This window comes from Sturnira hondurensis, unplaced genomic scaffold (genome assembly GCF_014824575.4).
Source record: "Sturnira hondurensis isolate 20B ecotype Veracruz unplaced genomic scaffold, ASM1482457v3 Scaffold0004525, whole genome shotgun sequence".
Taxonomy (NCBI): domain Eukaryota; kingdom Metazoa; phylum Chordata; class Mammalia; order Chiroptera; family Phyllostomidae; genus Sturnira; species Sturnira hondurensis.
In genome coordinates, this window is record NW_028077156.1 from 84,340 (window position 1) to 102,569 (window position 18,230).

Below are 18,230 nucleotides of genomic sequence, written 5' to 3' on the forward strand. Positions count from 1 at the left end.
ACATGCCTGGGTTGCAGGCCGGTTCCCTGCAGGCCAACTCCCAGCAAGGGATGCACGAAAGGCAACCATACATTGATGTTTCTCTCCCTCTCTCCTTCCCCTCTAAAGATACATAAATAAATAAAAAAATTAAAAAAAAAAACACACAGAACATTGCCTTTACTCTTGGGTACCTCTCAGAGCTGGGCCACTGACAGCTTGCTATAAGTCTCAGGAAACTGGAAGTTTAACATCACAATTGTCTCTCACTTCAATATTTGATGTTGAATATCTTTTCAACTGGGAAGGAGGCACGTGTTTTGGTTAAGTCCCTTTTATTCTTGGGCTTGACATGTTCTAGAGGAAACCAGGAGTCACGTACTGAATCACTTTGCTTTTGGGACTGCTCTCCAGCGTCAGATTCCCAAGAGGTGTATCCCTGTGCTAATTCTCTGTGTTATGTTTTGTGATTCGTTATTGACTCAATGCCTTCAAAGCCCAGAGTTTTCTTTGTTTGGTTGAGTGGCTCTAATGAAGTGTCAAGTGTGCTCTTTACCACCCACGCTGATCAGAAACAGGAAAGGGGAAATCAGGTGGGTGGCTCCCTTGCTGGAGATGTCCGCTTGCACCTCTTACATCAGCTGAGACACATGGACCAGAAACTGGTGCGTGAAATGCCCTCTGTTCTCCACGCAGGGAGGTGTCTCTCCTGCAGAAGTGGAGAGATTACTCAAGTCTCCTTTGAAAAAATGCTTGTTGTTCAAGGCTGTAAGCTTGTGAAGCCTGATATATGCTTTAGTAAGAAACAATAAAACAGGTTTATTTTCATGTAATGGAGCTGTCTCTCAGACCTGCTTTTTCAGTCACTGGCTTGGAGTGGGGAGTACTTCATCATAGATTAAACGTCAGCACTGAGCATTTAATTTTCCCAAAGAGCTTTGGTTCCTTGCAGCTGCTCTGGACGTGCAAAAGAGAGGCCTGGGAGAGCAGTCACTTTGTCAGAGGGGAGCTGCTTAGTTTCAGTGGGGATGCTTGGGAGTAGGGGTGAGTGACAGACACCCAGCGGGGCTGAGTCCCCTCCACAGAGCAAACCCTAGTTTGTACAACCGCGAGGATCCAAGAAGGCCTCCTGGCAAGAAGTCTTCTCTGCCTGCTTAGTGGAGAGGTTAGGAGCACAGCCTCAAGACCCAGACTGCCTGTCACTTACCACCAGCTGTGTGGCCTTGGGCAACTCACTCAACCTCTCTGTGCTTCAGGTTCATTTTCTGGAAAATGAAGATGTAATAGGACCTACCTGAGGGATTGATGTTAAGAGTTAAATGTCTTAAAATATGGAGAGTGTTTTGAACAGTGCTTGGCACATGTAAACACTCAAGAGAATTGGTGTTTATCACCTCAATAATTGCTATATCCACCAACCACTCGCATTTTTTAATTTTTTATTAAATTTATTGGGGTGACATTGGTTAATAAAATTGTGGGTTTTAAGTGTACAATTCTATAATACATCTTGTATTACATTTTATTTACTTAATATTTTTCTTTAATCGACTTCATTTTCACTTAAACTTTAATTAAAACTTTATATCTCAACTGCAAATGGAAAACCAGTATAATGTGCTGTGAATACCAGGTAGTGATAGAATAGCTCATACACCCTGAGTCCTTGTGATAGGGGACTCAAGAGTTGGAAAATTTTAGTTTAAGGCAAATAGGTATAAGCCTAGTAAGTAATGTATATGTTATAGCTTTTCTTTCAGAAACTACAGTTAAGGCCCATCCTGGCTCCTGGGAAAACAGCCAACCTCCTGGTCCACTGCTAAAGATTACCACCTGGGGACTACTGGAGGCATCTGGGCCATTATACTCCAGGGAAAGACAGATGACCACCCACTCCTGGAAACAGCTAACTGCAGAGGGCGAGAATACTGCAGTTTTTCAATCTAATTTTCCCTAAATTTCTAAACCTCTCACTGCACCTTGTTTATTCCCTGCTATAAAAATATTGGCCTGGAAAGAAAATGTAAGATGGTCTGTTAAGGTATAAACCTACCATGTTCTCAGATTGCAGGCCATCTGAATAAAGTACCCATAAAAATTCAATCTCTGCTTATTGGGTTTGGTAGCGACAGGCGGCACGAGCTCCAGTGTCTCTTCCAGTTTCACTTGTTATCTGCCAGACACTGTGTCTTGACTGTTAGAATCCTCACAGCCCTGTGAGGTTAGAACTACCATTTTACAGATGAGGAGACTGAGGCACAAAGAGATTAGCAAATGTGTCTATAGTTACACCATTAGTATATGAACCAAACAGTTCAGCTTCAGAACCCAGGCTCCTCAGTGCTGTTCTGTGGGGTTGCCATAACAAAGACCAGAGGATTCTATCCACCTGTTAGATGGCAGGTGTATTAGTTTCTTAGGGCTGCTGTAACCAAGTACTACAACAGAAACACTCTCATGGTTCTGGGGGTTAGCAGTCCAAAATCTACACCTTGGCAGGGCACACTCTCCACAACCTTGCCTCTTCCAGCTTCTGGTGACCCCAGGTCATCCTTGGCTGGTGACAGCCTCACTCCACTCCCTGACATGAGGATCATATGGCTGCATTGGTGTCTCTGTGTCTCTTTTCTCCTCTTCCTGTAAGGACTGCAGCCCACCCTAATGACCTCATCTTAACTTAATTATGTCCACAAAACCCTATTTCCAAATAAGGTCACATTCACAGATACCAGGAGTTAAGACTTTGCCATATCTTTGGGAAGGGGTGGAGAAGAGAAACTGTTCAAATCAACCAGAACAGTTGCCTACAACTGCCTATTAAAGGTTTTGTTCCTGGGGCTGACGATTTTCCAGGCGAAGAGAGGCATCCAGATCAGCAGCCCCCTGAGGCTTTCTGCTCCATGCAGTCAGGACTCAAGGAGTCTATTGCTTCTGTGTTTCAGTGACACTTAGTGCCCAGTCCAGGTGCTAACTAAAATTAACCACCTCCTGCCCCATGACTGATGCTTTGGGGAAAGGGGCTCAGCAGGAGCAAGCCACATGACAATTCATCCAGGTTCCCAAACATTCCTTGGGAAAGGATGGCAGTAGGAAGATGGTGAAAAATGCAAGCTTCCAAAACTCCAAGCACAGCAAATCCAAAGAACAGCCTTCACCAGGGGCATGTGTAAAGAAAGAACAACAGTAAAGACAGTAGGAGCGGGGATCATTTATTTTCATCTATTTCAGTGAAAACCTAATGAGAATGATCTCTCTACTAAGAGGATTTTGAGAAGAGGGCAAGGGGGAGTGAGGAGTTTTTTTGCTCCATCAAATAGAGGCGTCTTTCGTTAAAGGTGCTGCGGAGAATTCGTAGAGCTGGGAGGTTCTCATCTTGAGTTCCCGGGCCAGCTGACAGATGGAAAAGGGCCAACAGCAGTACACAGCCAGCCAGTCCTCGCACAGTGTGCCCTGCAGGGAGAGCCAGTGTCTGTCCTGGTGAGGTCACACAGGCTCATCTGCTACCCAGGGACTGCCACACCACTACCTGGTGGAACATCCCCCGTGCAGCTTCCAAGACCCACCAACACCCCCAAGTCAGTGCTCAGGGACACGCACAGCTCCACTGGCTCACCGAAGTCCCAAGGGGCTCAGTGGCTAATCAATCCTTGCAATTCCAAGACCTGCTCTCCAGGTTTTCGGTTCAGGCTCCCTACTTGAAACCACTGCTTTCTCCTGCAGCATCTTGTATTTCCTCTTAGGACTTCATATTTATAATTATTTTATTTCTTTCTTTAAAATGGGTAATGAATGAGTCCACATGGTCCAAAATTCCAACAACAAGAAGGAATAGGAAGTAAAAAGTAAATTCCTCTAGAACAGGTGTCCCCAGAAGCGCAGTTACCTGTCCAGGGGCACATAGTGATGGCAATTTGTTATCTACACTTCCAAATAAATCCTGTCTATACAAGTATGTATATACATAGGCTTTTATGTAAACAATTTAATATTTTTATGCTGTGATCTTTTTTCACTTAAAAATATATTTTAGGGACCATTTCACATGAATATACAGATGCTTTTTAACTGCCCGCATCTTACTGTGTGTGCTGTCTGTCCTAAGTGTCTCACTATAACTCAGTCTCAGCTGAGCTGATAAGTTGAAGGGTCCCCAAGGAGCCCCCAAAGTGAATTCTGTGTATGTCACATAGGCTGCATTTTAGGTCAGACCATCCCAAATATGTCTTCCAAATGTGATACAATTCTACCTGTCATCTTCTTTTGATGCAATGACAGAAACAGAAATGGCCCATTGGCCAGTGATCTGCATTATAATAAGTTCCCCTTGGAAATACCCTTCATAATGTGACATTTTGGTTAATATACATACTTCCTAGGAACTTCCTAAGAAATCAGAAATTTCTTCCCTTTCCTTTTCCAGAGTCTTCCACCAAGTGTTTTTTTTTAAAATCCTCACCTGAGGATATATTTTTATTGATTTGAGAGACAGACAGAGACCGAGACAGAGAGACAGAGAGAAACATTGATTGGTTACCTCCCCTATGCACCCTGGACTGGGAGTAAAACCCACAACCTTTTGATGTACATGACAATGCTTTAACCAACTGAGCCACCCAGCCAGGGCCCACTAAGTGTGTTTTAAGCACCTTACCCAGACTCCTCCTCTTCTTCTTCTTCTTCTTCTTCTTCTCCTTCTCCTTCTCCTTCTTCTTCTTCTTCTTCTTCTTTTCAAAGGCACAATTTGAAAGGCATCCAGGCTCACATAAACATTCAAACACACTTACCCATATTTTATATCTCTCTCTGGTGCCAACTCTCACTGCAAAGGTCGACCCAGGCAGCAATGGCCAACAAAAGCACTCTCCATAATGCCTCGCGATGTCACACTCAAGACACATGGGACAAAACAGACCACAGAAACCTGTCAATAATCACATAGAAGAAAGCAAAAGTTCTCAGATGTGATTCATAAAACTTCCCTGCTCAAAAAGCATTTACAACCCAATGCCATCAATTTAATTCTGCACAGAATTTTATTTAATTGTAAGGAGACATCCTTACAATCAGGGACTGAGTATGAACAACCAATTCTCAAAACTCAGTGTCTAAAAATTGCCATAACTGAGCCATGTCAAAATTGCCTTTTGTTTAAACACTGGCAAAGCTGAACTTGATACAGTTCTGTTAGTGGTCCCTATGGCAATTGTTTTTTTTTCCTATCAAGAGAAAGCATTAAATAATTATTTCCAGTTGAATCCCAACCATTGCTTCTATTACATTTTTCTCTCTAATTTCAATATCTATATAGACATGGTATATGATACTTTTGAATAACAGGTATCTTGTACTCTAAATGGGGTTGAACGATACACTGATTCTGCCTACTATTTTTATCAGGACTTTATTTCATTTCTCAGGTAGGAGATTACTCAAATTTTTGTTAGTTCAACAGAGCCACTGACATCTGCCAGTTTTAATATATAAACCACTGGAAGCTTGGTTCTTTGAACATCAGCTGGAAACAGTTTGTCATTTATTCATTTATTCATTCATCATTAACTACTGATACTGTTTCCTACATATTCTGCATGAACCATCTAACAGAGAAGTTGTTTTAAGTATGTTTTGGGTCAGAGACCAATTGCAGAACTCACTTCTCAAAGGAAAATAAAAATAATACATGCACACAGACATACAAAATTGTGCATCCAGTTCCACAGGGATCAGGATTCATTGAAAATTATCAACAGACCTCAGGCTAAGACCCCCTGATATACAGTTAGAGGTATGTCAGCTCCCATTGGGAAAGATGGCAAACTTGATGAATACAAATAATTAGGACTATAAAATAAGGGAAAAGCTCATCATAACCTTTAAAATGTTTCCAAATAAATACATTATTTATATACAAGAAAATGCAGAGGTCGTAAACGTTCAGTTAGTTGAGTCTAGTGATCGTATCTTACCACAGAACCAAATGTGTGCAGTATTGTCCTACTCGGGGAGTGCCTCTGTGCTCCTTCCAGGGCAAGCCCCACCTTTCACCCTATTCCAGAGGCATCCACTCTGCTGCTTGCCAGTCCCATAGAGAAGCTTTACCTCTTCTTGGACTTTGCACAAATGGAATTGTGTTTACTTTTATGGCTTTCTTTTATTCAACATCCTGTTTCTTGAGAATCATCTATGTTGTTATATGAAGCTATAGTTTATTCTTTTTATTGTTGAATAGTATTCCAATATAGGAATATTCCACAAATAGTTTATCTATTCTCTCATTGATTATTCCAGTTTTTGCTATTGTGAATAAGTACTATGAATATGCTCATACAAGTCTTTATGTGGGCATTTCACTTGGGTGGATTCCTGGAAGTGGAATTGCTAAGGTCAGGGGATAGTTTGTGTTTAACTTCACAAGAAACTGACAAAAAGTTCTCCTAGGTATTTGTACCATTTAACACTCCCACCAGCAATGTCAGAGTTCGTGGTTCCACATCCTCACCAACATTTGCTATTGTCAGTCTTTTTTATTTTAGCCATTCTAATGAGTATGAAATGGTAGAAGGAGCCTTTTAGTGCACCAGGCACAAAGGCTCACATGCCATGTCACTAGCACACTAGAAGAACTTCCTGTCAAAGGCCTGTCATTGCCTGCCTACAAAGTCCCACTCCCAAGTTCAGTGACCAACAAGCAAAAAGCTAGGAATGTTGCTTTATCTCAGAGCCTCCAAGAGATGTTCCAGGACTCTGGACTTCTTCACTGGCACATAGTGGGTGGGGTGACAGGCACACAAAGAACATGAGGACTGGGGCAGTTAGGGGTGGTGACAAGGAGCAGCCTATCTTCAAGGAACATCATTTGCATCCATTTAGAAGTTTTAAGATAATCACTAAATCACAAACTGCAGGAATCACAAACTCTGCAGTCAGCTTTGCCTTAGTCTGGAATGTTTCTCTCCACGTTTTTAAAAAATCATTATTCCCAGTGAAATCAGCAAGCCCTGCCCAGCACTGACAACTAGTGAGAGCAGTTCAGAGGACAGAAAATGGCCCAGTGAACTTACAGCAAGTTCACAGTGGTCATACAATATGCAACCTTGAATTAGGGATTTTGAAATCACAGCACATAAAAATCAATCAAATCTCATTTTATGCATGGGTTACAAAATAGTGTAACAATCCCTGCAAATAAAAAATTAATCAAACACTGCAGCTAAGTGAATAATAAATTGAGTTTACATAATTGCTTGAGCCACACCACTTTGGCAAAGAGAAATGTTCATCATTCTCAATAAATATATTATAAAGAAATTGTTGTTTTGTGCATTGGAACTCCTGTACCTCATTTCTATGATCTGTATGCCTTTTTAGAAAACACATGTTATTTTTATTTTTCATCCTTTTCAATATACAACCATGTTATCAAAGAATTCACAAAGAGGTGGTACTAGCCCTGGCCAGGTAGCTCGGTTGCTTAAAGCATCATCCCAATGATCCAAAGCTGTGGGTTTAATCAGGGCACATACAAGAAACAACCAATGAATGCATGAATAAGTGGAACAACAAATTGATCTCTCTGTCTCTCTCTCTCTCACCTTCCTCTCTCTCTCTCTCTCTCTCTCTTTCTCAAAAATCAATAAATAAAAATTTTAAAAAAGAGGTGATATTGGATGCTAAAAGAAACACACCCTAGTCCAAGAAACACACCCTAATTCAATTAATGAGGGACAGAAATCAGATACAACAAACACTATGAAAGCTAAACTTTTATAATAGCTAATGTTCATACAAATTTCACCCTATGCCAAGCCCTGCTAAAAATTCTTCGCATTTGCCCTGGCTGGTGTAGCTCAGTGGATTGAGTGCAGGCCTGTGAACCAAAGCATTGCCAGTTTGATTCCCAGGCAGGGCACATGCCTGGGTTGCAGGCCATATTCCCAGTATGGGCTGTGCTAGAGGCAACCAAACATTGATGTTTCACTCCCTCTCTTTCTCCCTCTCTTCCCCATCTCTCGAAAATAAATAAATAAAATATTTAAAATAAAATTTTTTGCATTAACTCATTTAATTCTCACAACAATCCTATAAAATAGATCCTCCTATTATACCCATTTTACAGATGAGCAACCTGATACCCAGAGGATTTAAGTAATTTGCCCAAGTTTATACATTTATTAGGAAGGGGCAGAGGTCAGATGTGAAGTCAGGTAGTCTGGCACCAAAGTATTAATGGCTACAGATAACCCATATATCCACGCATCCCCATGCGTTGTATATTTACCTAGTGTGTCACAATGGTTAAGGGTTTGTGTGCTCTAAGACAATATCCTCACTATCACTACTTTATACTTATTCCTGTGTGATGGTCTTAAATCATACAACTTCTTTAGGGAAGATCTTTGCTGCTCTGTACAACATGGGTGTACAATGGTATAAAAACACAGTCTACTCACACTGCAAGACAAAAGGCACAAGAGTGGGATGATGGTGTCCTTTGTCTTAAAGAGTTTCTAGAAGAAAATTTTGCTACATATATCACAGGCCAAGACTAAGTATCAAAAATATACAAAAAACTCCTACAAATCGATATATAAAGGATTAAACAAAGAAGAAAATGGGCATAGGACATGAATAGGTAATTCACCAAAGGATACCAATGGCCAATATCAAACATGAAAAATTGCTCAATGTTGTTAGTAACCAGGAAAATGCAGATTAAGACCATCAGAAATCATTTTGTAGCCATAAGAATGGCAAAGGTTTTTTAAAACATATATATATATTTTATTGATTATACCATTACAGTTGTTCTATTCCCCTCCTTCATTCCCCTCCACTCTGCACACCCCCTCCCCCACCATTCCCCCCTTTAGTTTATGACCACGTGTCTCAAGTTCTTTAGATTCTATATGTCCCCCACTATTCTCGCCCTCCCCCCTATCTATTTTCTACCTACCGTCCATGCTACTTATTCTCTGTATCTTCTCCCCCCTTCTCCTCCTCCCACTCCCCTATTGCTAACCCTCCATGTGATCTTCATTTCTATGGTTCCACTCCTGATCTAGCTGTCCTCTTGGTTTGCTTTTGTTTTAGGTGTGGTGGTTAGTAACTGTGAATTTGCTGTCCTTTCACTGTTCATATTTTTCATCTTCTTTTTCTTAGATAAGTCCCTTTAACATTTCATATAATAAGAGCTTGGTGATGATGAACTCCTTGAATTTGACCTTATCTGAGAAGCACTTTATCTGACCTTCCATTCTAAATGAAAGCTTTGCTGGATAGAGCAATCTTGGATGTAGGTCCTTGCCTTTCATGACTTGGAATACTTCTTTCCAGCCCCTTCTTGCCTGTAAGGTTTCTTTTGAGATATCAGCTGACAGTCTGATGGGTACTCCTTTGTAGGTGACTGTCCCCTTATCTCTTGCTGCTTTTAGGATTCTCTCCTTCATTTTAATCTTGGCTAATGTAATGATGATGTGCCTTGGTGTGTTCCTTCTTGGGTCCAACTTCTTTGGCACTCTCTGAGCTTCCTAGATTTCCTGGAGGTCTATTTCCTTTGCCAGATTGGGGAAGTTCTCCTTTATTATTTGTTCAAATAAGTTTTCCACTCGTGGCTGTTTCTTTCCCCCTTCTGGTACCCCTATAATCCGGATGTTGGAACGTTTAAAGATGTCCTGGAGGTTCCTAAGCCTCTCCTCATTTTTTTGAATTCTCATTTCTTCATTCTTTTCTGGTTGGATGTTTCATTCTTCCTTCTGGTCCATTCCATTGATTTGAGTCCCAGTTTCCTTTCCATCACTATTGGTTTCCTGTGCATTTCCCTTCATTTCAATTAGTTTAGCCTTCATCTGTTCCTCTAATTTGTGACTAAAATCAACCAGTTTTGTGAGCATCCTCATCACCAGTGTTTTGAACTGTGCATCTGAGAGGTTCACTATTTCTTTGTTGCTTAGAGTTATTGGCTCTGGGGCTTTGAGTTCTTCTTGAGCCATATTTTGGACTGTTCATGCCTGTTACCTATGAGGAGCAGAGCCCTAGGTGTTCACCAGGGTGGGGCAACTCAGTCACTGGGTTGTGATGCTGTATGTGGGGGTGGAGCCAAAAAGGAGCAATGGTGGTCCCCTCTGCTGTTTCCCGCAGCTGGGGCTTATGCAGTCTGTCTCACTGCTCACTCCTTTGCTGGTCTATCTGTGCGCGAATGTGTGACCACGGTCAGCCTGCCTCCCTGCGCCCCCACTGGGTCCACCCGACACTACCCCACACCTGGGATCCGTGCACTGCTCCCTGGGTGCCCTGTGTCGGGGGATCCTTCCTGCCCCACTCTGCTCCAGTGCTGGCTCCACCCCTCCTACCAGTCCGGTTGAACAGCTTGTTGTTGTCAGACTTCCGTATAGTTCAATTTTCTGTTCTTTGGCTGCATCTTTGTTTACTAAACCTTTGTTGTATTCAAACTAGGTTGTGGGAGAAGGCACAGTGTTTCCACCTATGCCTCCATCTTGGCAGAAGTCTCAGCAAAGGTTTTTTAAGGTCAAATATTGTGGGGAACCGGGAACCATGGTGAGAGAGGTCCTTTGTGCACTGATGGAAGTAGGAGTTAGCACTGCCACTCTGGAAGGCGACTTGGCTGAACCCAGTAAACTTTTAAATGTTCTAGGAGCCAGCAACTCTACTTACCAGTAACTACCAGGGAATAATGCCTACACATGCTCACAAAGCGGGAGGTACAAGAATATCCACTGCAGCACTAAAATTTAAAACAACTTAAATGTACATTAATAGACAAAAGTGTAACTAAACCGTGATGGTGTAGTTATACCATAATTAAGAATGCAATGAAAGATCAAATAAGTACAAAGTTAAACCTCTCAGACATACTTTGAGCTAAACAAAATTGTGTGATGATATTACAAAGTAATACCGTTTATGTTTTGTCTAAAGAGTTAAGGTGCTTAAGCTCTAGGGATTTGAGCCAGGAATTCAGCCTCTTCCATTCAAAGGCCTGGTGATTGCATAAGCTCCCAGAGCCTAAATGTTCCGGGGTTGTTCTCTCAGACAAGCTCCACTCTCAAGCATGGGATATGGTTCATTAGTCACCATCCCAACTCATCGGGAAGCTGAAATAAAATGAAGCAGCTTACACAAAACCAGAGTGTGGAGCCCAGAGAGCAAACATAGAAAAGGTGGGTAGAAACTGCAGCAGGCACGTTTCAGATCAATTGCTACAAAAAGTCAGAACCATCTGACAGCAAGAGTTGCTCCAAAAAGGAATGGGGCACACTCATGCACTGTGGGTGGGAATGGAAATGAGTACAACTTGCAAATGCAAAGTCACTTGGCAACATCTAGCAAGATTTTAAATGGTACATTTAAATGTACAAGTTACAACAGTTAGCCAACAGATAAAGTCACACACATGCAAAATGACATTGCTATGAGGATATTCACAGAGCATTGGTTTGAATAACAAAACGTCTGGAAACCACATATAGGTCCACAATGGGGATTTCTGAAGAAATTCCGGCAGATTCATACTGTACAATGGAATCTCTGCAGCGATTTAAAATATTAGCTTCAGAAGTGCTGATAGGGCCTTATCACCTAGATGTACATCTTTAAAACAAATGTGCAGAACAGTGTGTTTACAATTTTACTATTTGTGCAAATTATACACACACACGTGACATAAAAAATCTGAAAGGATAAATACCAAAACACTAACAATGTTGATTTCTGAGAGCTGAGATTACAGGATCTTGCTTTTGTCTTATATAGTCTTTTGTATTTTCCTTTTTTTACAAAGATTATGATACTTTTATAATAAAAGATTAATCTATTTTCTTTTGAGTTTTTGTATACCTTTACAAGCATGTACATTCCATCTGGACTCAAGTAAGAGGGGTTGGCTCTGGGGAGAATGAGGTAGAGAGAGGGCAATGATGGAGAAGCTCTTATACCAAAGGGGCCCTTCTGACTTTTGCATCACATGTATGGTCACCTATTCAAAATCCTCCCTCCCTGGACACATTCAGAAAGCCAAGGCTGTCAGGTGCTGCTGTGCGTGCTGCAGAGGGGACTGAGAAAAGCAGCTGAGAGGCCAAGACAACTAACCCCCATATTAATTCCTTCCAAATCCTAGGCCTTTTGATTCTTTCAGTGAAGTTTGAGAAAGAAAGAAGCAAGTGAGACCACAGGTTAAAATTAGTGCATGAAATGGAACACCCCCTATGAGTCTCCTGCAGTGGGCCAAGCGCTGTGCTGGGTGTCAGAGCTATGAGCCAGACAATGGTGGTCCCTGCTTTCAGAGACAGCACAATTTACCCAGATTCAGGTGAATCCCAGTCTGAGGCCTTTTTGGGCTTCCTTCCTCTTCCAGAAAACCAAAGAAAATCCTGACCTGCCTCCTCTGCCCACCTGGGCATCCGAGGGTGCCTGGTCCACACCAAGCCCTTTCCAGCCTGCTGCTCAGTGCCCTCCCTTCCACAGGAAGGCTGAGGGGCTGACTCATTACCATCTTTCAGACAGCAGGTTAAGTCGGTTCCTCAGAGAGGCCATCCTTTACCCCAAACCCTGTAATTGTCTCTCATAACACCCTACTTATTTCCTTCATTACACTTACCACAATTTCAATTATTTTGTTAATTGATTTATTTGCTTATTGTCTCCCTCCTCTAAGATTCCTCTGTCCCATTCACTGTTGTTTCTGTAATACCTATCACAGATCTACGCACTGGTAGGAGCTCAGTAAATGCTAAATGAATTCCAAATAAATGTTGATGACACCTTCCACATAAACCTTCTCTGGGGCAACATCACAAACATTCCCAAAACCTTTTACCCACAATGCCACACAGCAACTATGTATTTCAGCTCGGCTTCATCTTCACATCTGAGCTTTCAGCATCCACATCTTCAAGGGGAACAGAAGCCTCTACTGCTAATCCCAATGCAGTGCGCATTCAGATAAAAGCACAGAAGTGGGGAGAGGGAGGCAGTTCAAAAATATAGTTATAATAAAATGCAGAAGCAAAATGTCAAAAAAATGGGAATCATCTCTATTCACAATGTGCCCTCTGCTTAATGGATGACAAATTATAGTAATAATTCTCAAGATTTAATAGAAAAGTGTCCCAGGGTTGGAACTGAACATGGAACAAAGTCATGGCAAGAAGCTCTCCTTTTGTTCCCGAGTTTGTCACAACTGTTTTCACAGTGATTGGCTGGACATAAAATTCTGTGGGTGAAGTAGCCTTTTTGAACAACGACAGAAAGACAGCCAGGACTCATGACACACATGCCACAGTGGCATCCTAGGGCGTGTGGCACAGACAACAGTGGGTAAAGGGAGATGGCCTTTCAATTTTCTTCTGAGACAATTAGCTTGGAGAAACAAGCAGTCACAAAATAGAAGCCCATCCAGGGAACAACAATTAGGACATAGAACATTTGAGATCATTGTGCTGTATATTCATGGACTGCTCTTCAGAATCAGGTCCAGTTGTAAAGAATATTGTCCATGTTTCTTCACATGTCCTTCCTCCTCTCCTTGCGCCTAGAATGGGCTACCAAACAGACCAGCAGGGAATCCTTAGGAAACCCGTGTGGGAGGTTTCCTCAGCACTGATGGGGGCGGGGAGCAGAGCTAAGCAGCAGCATGACATTGAGGGCAGAGGGGTTGGTGAGGAGTGGTCCTGTTCTTGCTCAACTGCCTAGATACTCTTGGGATTGAGTAGAATTCACTCTGCAGCTGCCAGTCTAAGTCTCCTGACTCCACTCTTTGCTCTCAACATGCTGGTGGATAATAAAACTGTAAAGTAATAATAATAGTAGCACCAAAGATTCACCCAGTGAATTATTGTATATATACAACAGAACCTCAGTTCTCAAACTTAATTCGTTCTCGAAGGCTGTTTGAGAACCAATTTGTTCAAAAACCAAATCTCTTTTGACTGATCATACAGGTATTGGCACAAAAGTGTTGCTGGGGAGAGAACAGAACAACTGAGATATTTTTTACCATGAACAACTTGGTCAAGAACTGAATTATTTGAGATGGGATATGTTTGAGAACCAAAGTTTGACAGCACGCCGACAGAAAAACTAAGGAAATTATCCCTTACTATTGTGGGCAATATTGATAGAACTCTCATTCAAAATACCCTGGCCTGGCCAAGTAGTAGCAAGTGACCTAAGCTAGGCAAGTCAGGTTCCATCTGCTGAAAAATCAATCCTCAGACAGGAAAGCAAAAAAATTAAAATGTCTGGAGCTGACCAGACTCTCAGCTAGCACCCAATAATGCTCAGACATCTTGTCCCATCTGAGCTCAGTCTCCAGTTGATTTTTAAAAAGATTTTATTTTTATTTATTTTTCTTTTTTAGTATATTTTATTGATTATGCCATTACAGTTGTCCTGTTCCCCCCTTCACTCCCCTCCACCCTGCACACCCCTCCCCCACCATTTCCCCCTTTTGTTCATGTCCATGTGTCACAAGTTCTTTAGATTCTGTATTTCCCATAGTATTTCTCCCCTCCCCCCTGTCTATTTTCTACCTACCATCTATGCTACTTATTCTCTGCACCTTATCCCCCCTTCTCCTCCCACTCCTCTGTTGCTAACCTTTCATGTGATCTCCATTTCTATGTTTCCGATCCCAATCTAGCTGTCCTCTTAGTTTGCTTTTGTTTTAGGTGTGGTTGTTAATAACTGCGAGTTTGCTGTCCTTTCACTGTTCATATTTTTTATGAATCCTTTTTCTTAGATAAGTCCCTTTAACATTTCATATAATAAGGGCCTTGAATTTGACCTTATCTGAGAAGCACTTTATCTGACCTTCCATTCTAAATGAAAGCTTTGCTGGATAGAGCAATCTTGGCTGTAGGTCTTTAGATTTCATGACTTGGAATACTTCTTTCCAGCCCCTTCTTGCCTGTAAGGTCTCTTTTGAGAAATCCGCTGACAGTCTGATGGGTACTCCTTTGTAGGTGACTGTCCCCTTATCTCTTGCTGCTTCTAGGATTCTCTCCTTCATTTTAATCTTGGCTAATGTAATTACAATGTGCCTTGGTGTGTTCCTTCTTGGGTCCAACTTCTTTGGCACTCTCTGAGCTTCCTGCATTTCCTGGAAGTCTATTTCCTTTGCCAGATTGGGGAAGTTCTCCTTTATTATTTGTTCAAATAAGTTTTCCACTCGTGGCTGTTCCTCTTCCCCTTCTGGTACCCCTATAATTCGTATGTTGGAATGTTCAAAGATGTCCTGGAGGTTCCTAAGCCTCTCCTCATTTTTTTGAATTCTTGTTTCTTCCTTCTTTTCTGGTTGGATGTTTCTTTCTTCCTTCTGGTCCACTCCCTTGATTTGAGACCCAGTTTCCTTTCCATCACTATTGGTTTCCTGTGCATTTCCCTTCATTTCAATCAGTTTAGCCTTCATATGTTCCTCTAATTTGTGATTAAAATCAAAGAATTCTGTAAGCATCCTGATCACCAGTATTTTGAACTGTGCATCTGAAAGATTGGCTATTTCTTGGTCGCTTAGAATTATAGGCTCTGGGGCTTTGAGCTGTTCTTGAGCCATATTTTTGTCTGTTCACACTCATTATGTATGAGAGGTGGAGCCTTAGGTGTTCACCAGGGTCAGGCGACCCAGTCACTGGGTTGTGATGCCGTACATGGGGGCGGGGTCAGAGAGGAAAAGAAATGGCGCTTTGCTCCGCTCCGCTCTTTCTCAGGTTTCTGTCCCTTCTGCGGCTTCCCGCAAGCAAATTGGGACCCTCTGGTGCTGGTTCCCGGGTGTGTGGGCCCGTGTACTCTCCAGGATCCTGTGGGTCTCTCCAATGAACTGTCTGTGGGCCTGGGAGACTCTTTCGGCCCCTCGACCCCTAGAAAGTCTTTCCAGTTGGTGCTTTCAGGCTCTAATTCCCGCCACTGGGGCCCTAGCCTGCAGGGTCTGTCTCACTGTTCGTTCCTTTGCTTGGTTTATCTGCGTATGAATGTGTGATCCCAGTCAGCCAGCCACCCTGTGCCCTCACTGGGTCTGCCCGTCGCCACCCCACGCCTGGGATCCACCAAACGCCTCCACTTCCACTCCTGGGTCGGTCTGACCAAATGATCTTTCAAGCCCGACCCGGCTCTGCCGCTGATTCCACCCCTCTTACCAGTCTGGCTGAGTGGTTTATTGTTCTCGGACTTCCGTACAGTTCAGTTTTCACTGTTTTGGCTGCGTCTTTCTTTCTCATACTTAGCTGTCTTTAAATTTAGTTGTGGGAGGGGGCACAGTGTTTCCACCTACGCCTCCAGCTTGGCCGGAAGTAAAAGATTTTCTTTATTTATTTATCTTTAGAGGGGAAGGGAAGGAGAGAAGGAGAGAAGTATCAATGTATGGTTGCCTCTCGTGAGTCCCCTGTTGGGAACAGGCCTGCAACCCAGGCATGTGCCCTGACTGGGAATCGAACCGCGATTGTGTGGTTCACAGACCTGTCCAGTTGATTTTTTGATTCTGTGAGTTATCCCATAGCTTTCTAATGAAATCCAGCATTTTCCTGTATGTTAGTTTCCTAGGGCCACCAGAGCAAAATGCCAGAAACTGGGCATTGCAAAACAAGAGAAATGATTCTGTCACAGAATTCTGGAGAACCCTGGAGGCTAGAAGTCTGAAATCAACATGTTGGAAGGGCTGGTTCCTCCAGATGCTCTGAGGAAAGAGTCTGTTCCACACCTTGCTCCAAGATTTTGGTGGTTTCCGGTAACCGTTAGCATTCCTTGGCTTAGAGATGCATTGCTCCATTCTCTGCTTCTAGTTTCACATGACCATATTTCCTGTTGTTTGTGTTCAGATGACCCTCTTCTTATAAGAACAAGCCACAGAATTAGGGCCCACCCTAATCCACTATTACCTCTTTTTAACTTGACTAGATTGCAAAACCTTTTTTTCAACCTAAGGTCACATTCAGAGGTTCCAGGTGGACATGAACTTTGAGGGGACACTGTTCAACCCAGTACAACATGCAACCAAAAGGACGCCAATCCAGTTATGATCCAAACCACTGAGAAGAGTAGGTTCTATACATTGTCTACGCTAATCCAGACAACAACCCTTGATGTGGGTTCCTTCATTGTCCTGATTTTAAAGAATTTGTTTGATATCAAATGACCAGAAAAAGGCAGTTAAGATTCAAAGCAAAGTGTATATCTGATACAAACATGTTCTCCTAATCACTGCATTGTATTCCAGGCTGTGCCCTACTGGGAAATGCACTAATGGCTCTCAAACCCCCAACCACAGGCTACAAAAGGAAAATGGTTCACATCCCATCTGGGACTCAGTCTTCTCATCTCTACGTGGCTGTCCTGCCTTCTCTTTACCTCAATACTACATGATAACCAGAATCAGAAAGTCTGTATGAAAACCAGGAAGACTCCTGAAAGAATCAGAGAAATGCCTTAATTGCCTGGTCAGACATCCACATGAATAGCAGTGGCAGGAAGAACTCAGCTGAGCTCTAGGTCAGATGGGCAAAGAAACAGGAAAAGAAGATAGGTGGGGTCTGGGTCTGGGTAGTCGCTTCTCCAGAGGCCCAGGCAGTGAAGGTGTAAGGTTGGATGATCAGAGCACAAAGAAGTGTCAGGGCTTTTCCTTGTGCAAGAGTCTTGGTTGAATAAGGACCTAGATCATGTCAACAGTCCAGGGCTCTCTCACTGAGCCACCCTGTTGACTTTGGGACAAATTCAGGTCTTCCCAGAACCTGTAAAGAGTGGGAAGAGCTATATTCTTCAAAAATATTAGATCCAGGATCTGTTGATTTTTTTAATATATTTTATTGATTATACCATTACAGTTATTCTATTCCCCCCCTTCATTCCCCTCCACCCGCACACTCCCTCCCCCACCATTCTCCCCCCCCTAGTTTATAACCATGTGTCTCAAGTTCTTTAGATTCTATATTTCCCCCACTATTCTCGCCCTCCCCCTTATCTATTTTCTACCTACCATCTATGGTATTTTCTGTGCCTTCTCCCACTTCTCCCCCTCCCACCCCCCTGTTTCTAACCCTCCATGTGTTCTTCATTTCTATGGTTCCACTCCTGATCTAGCTGTCCTCTTGGTTTACTTTTGTTTTAGGTGTGGTTGTTAATATCTGTGTGTTTGCTGTCCTTTCACTGTTCATATTTTTCATCTTCTTTTTCTTAGATAAGTCCCTTTAACATTTCATATAATAAGGCCTTGGTGATGATGAACTCCTGAATTTGTCCCAAAGTGG

At 42.5% G+C, this 18,230-nt stretch overlaps 1 protein-coding gene across 1 annotated transcript in view; it reads right to left on the minus strand.

Moving 5' to 3' along the window:
* Positions 1-1,976: 1,976 nt before the first annotated feature.
* Positions 1,977-18,230, minus strand: part of PLAC8L1 (PLAC8 like 1) — a 21,405-nt gene continuing 5,151 nt past the window's right edge. The window contains exons 3-4 of the mRNA XM_037045913.1: positions 4,764-4,900; positions 1,977-3,429 (exon numbers count right to left, since the gene is read on the minus strand). Of these exons, the coding sequence (XP_036901808.1) occupies positions 3,289-3,429; positions 4,764-4,900 (278 nt within the window). The 3' untranslated portion in view covers positions 1,977-3,288. The remainder of the gene's footprint in view (positions 3,430-4,763; positions 4,901-18,230) is intronic.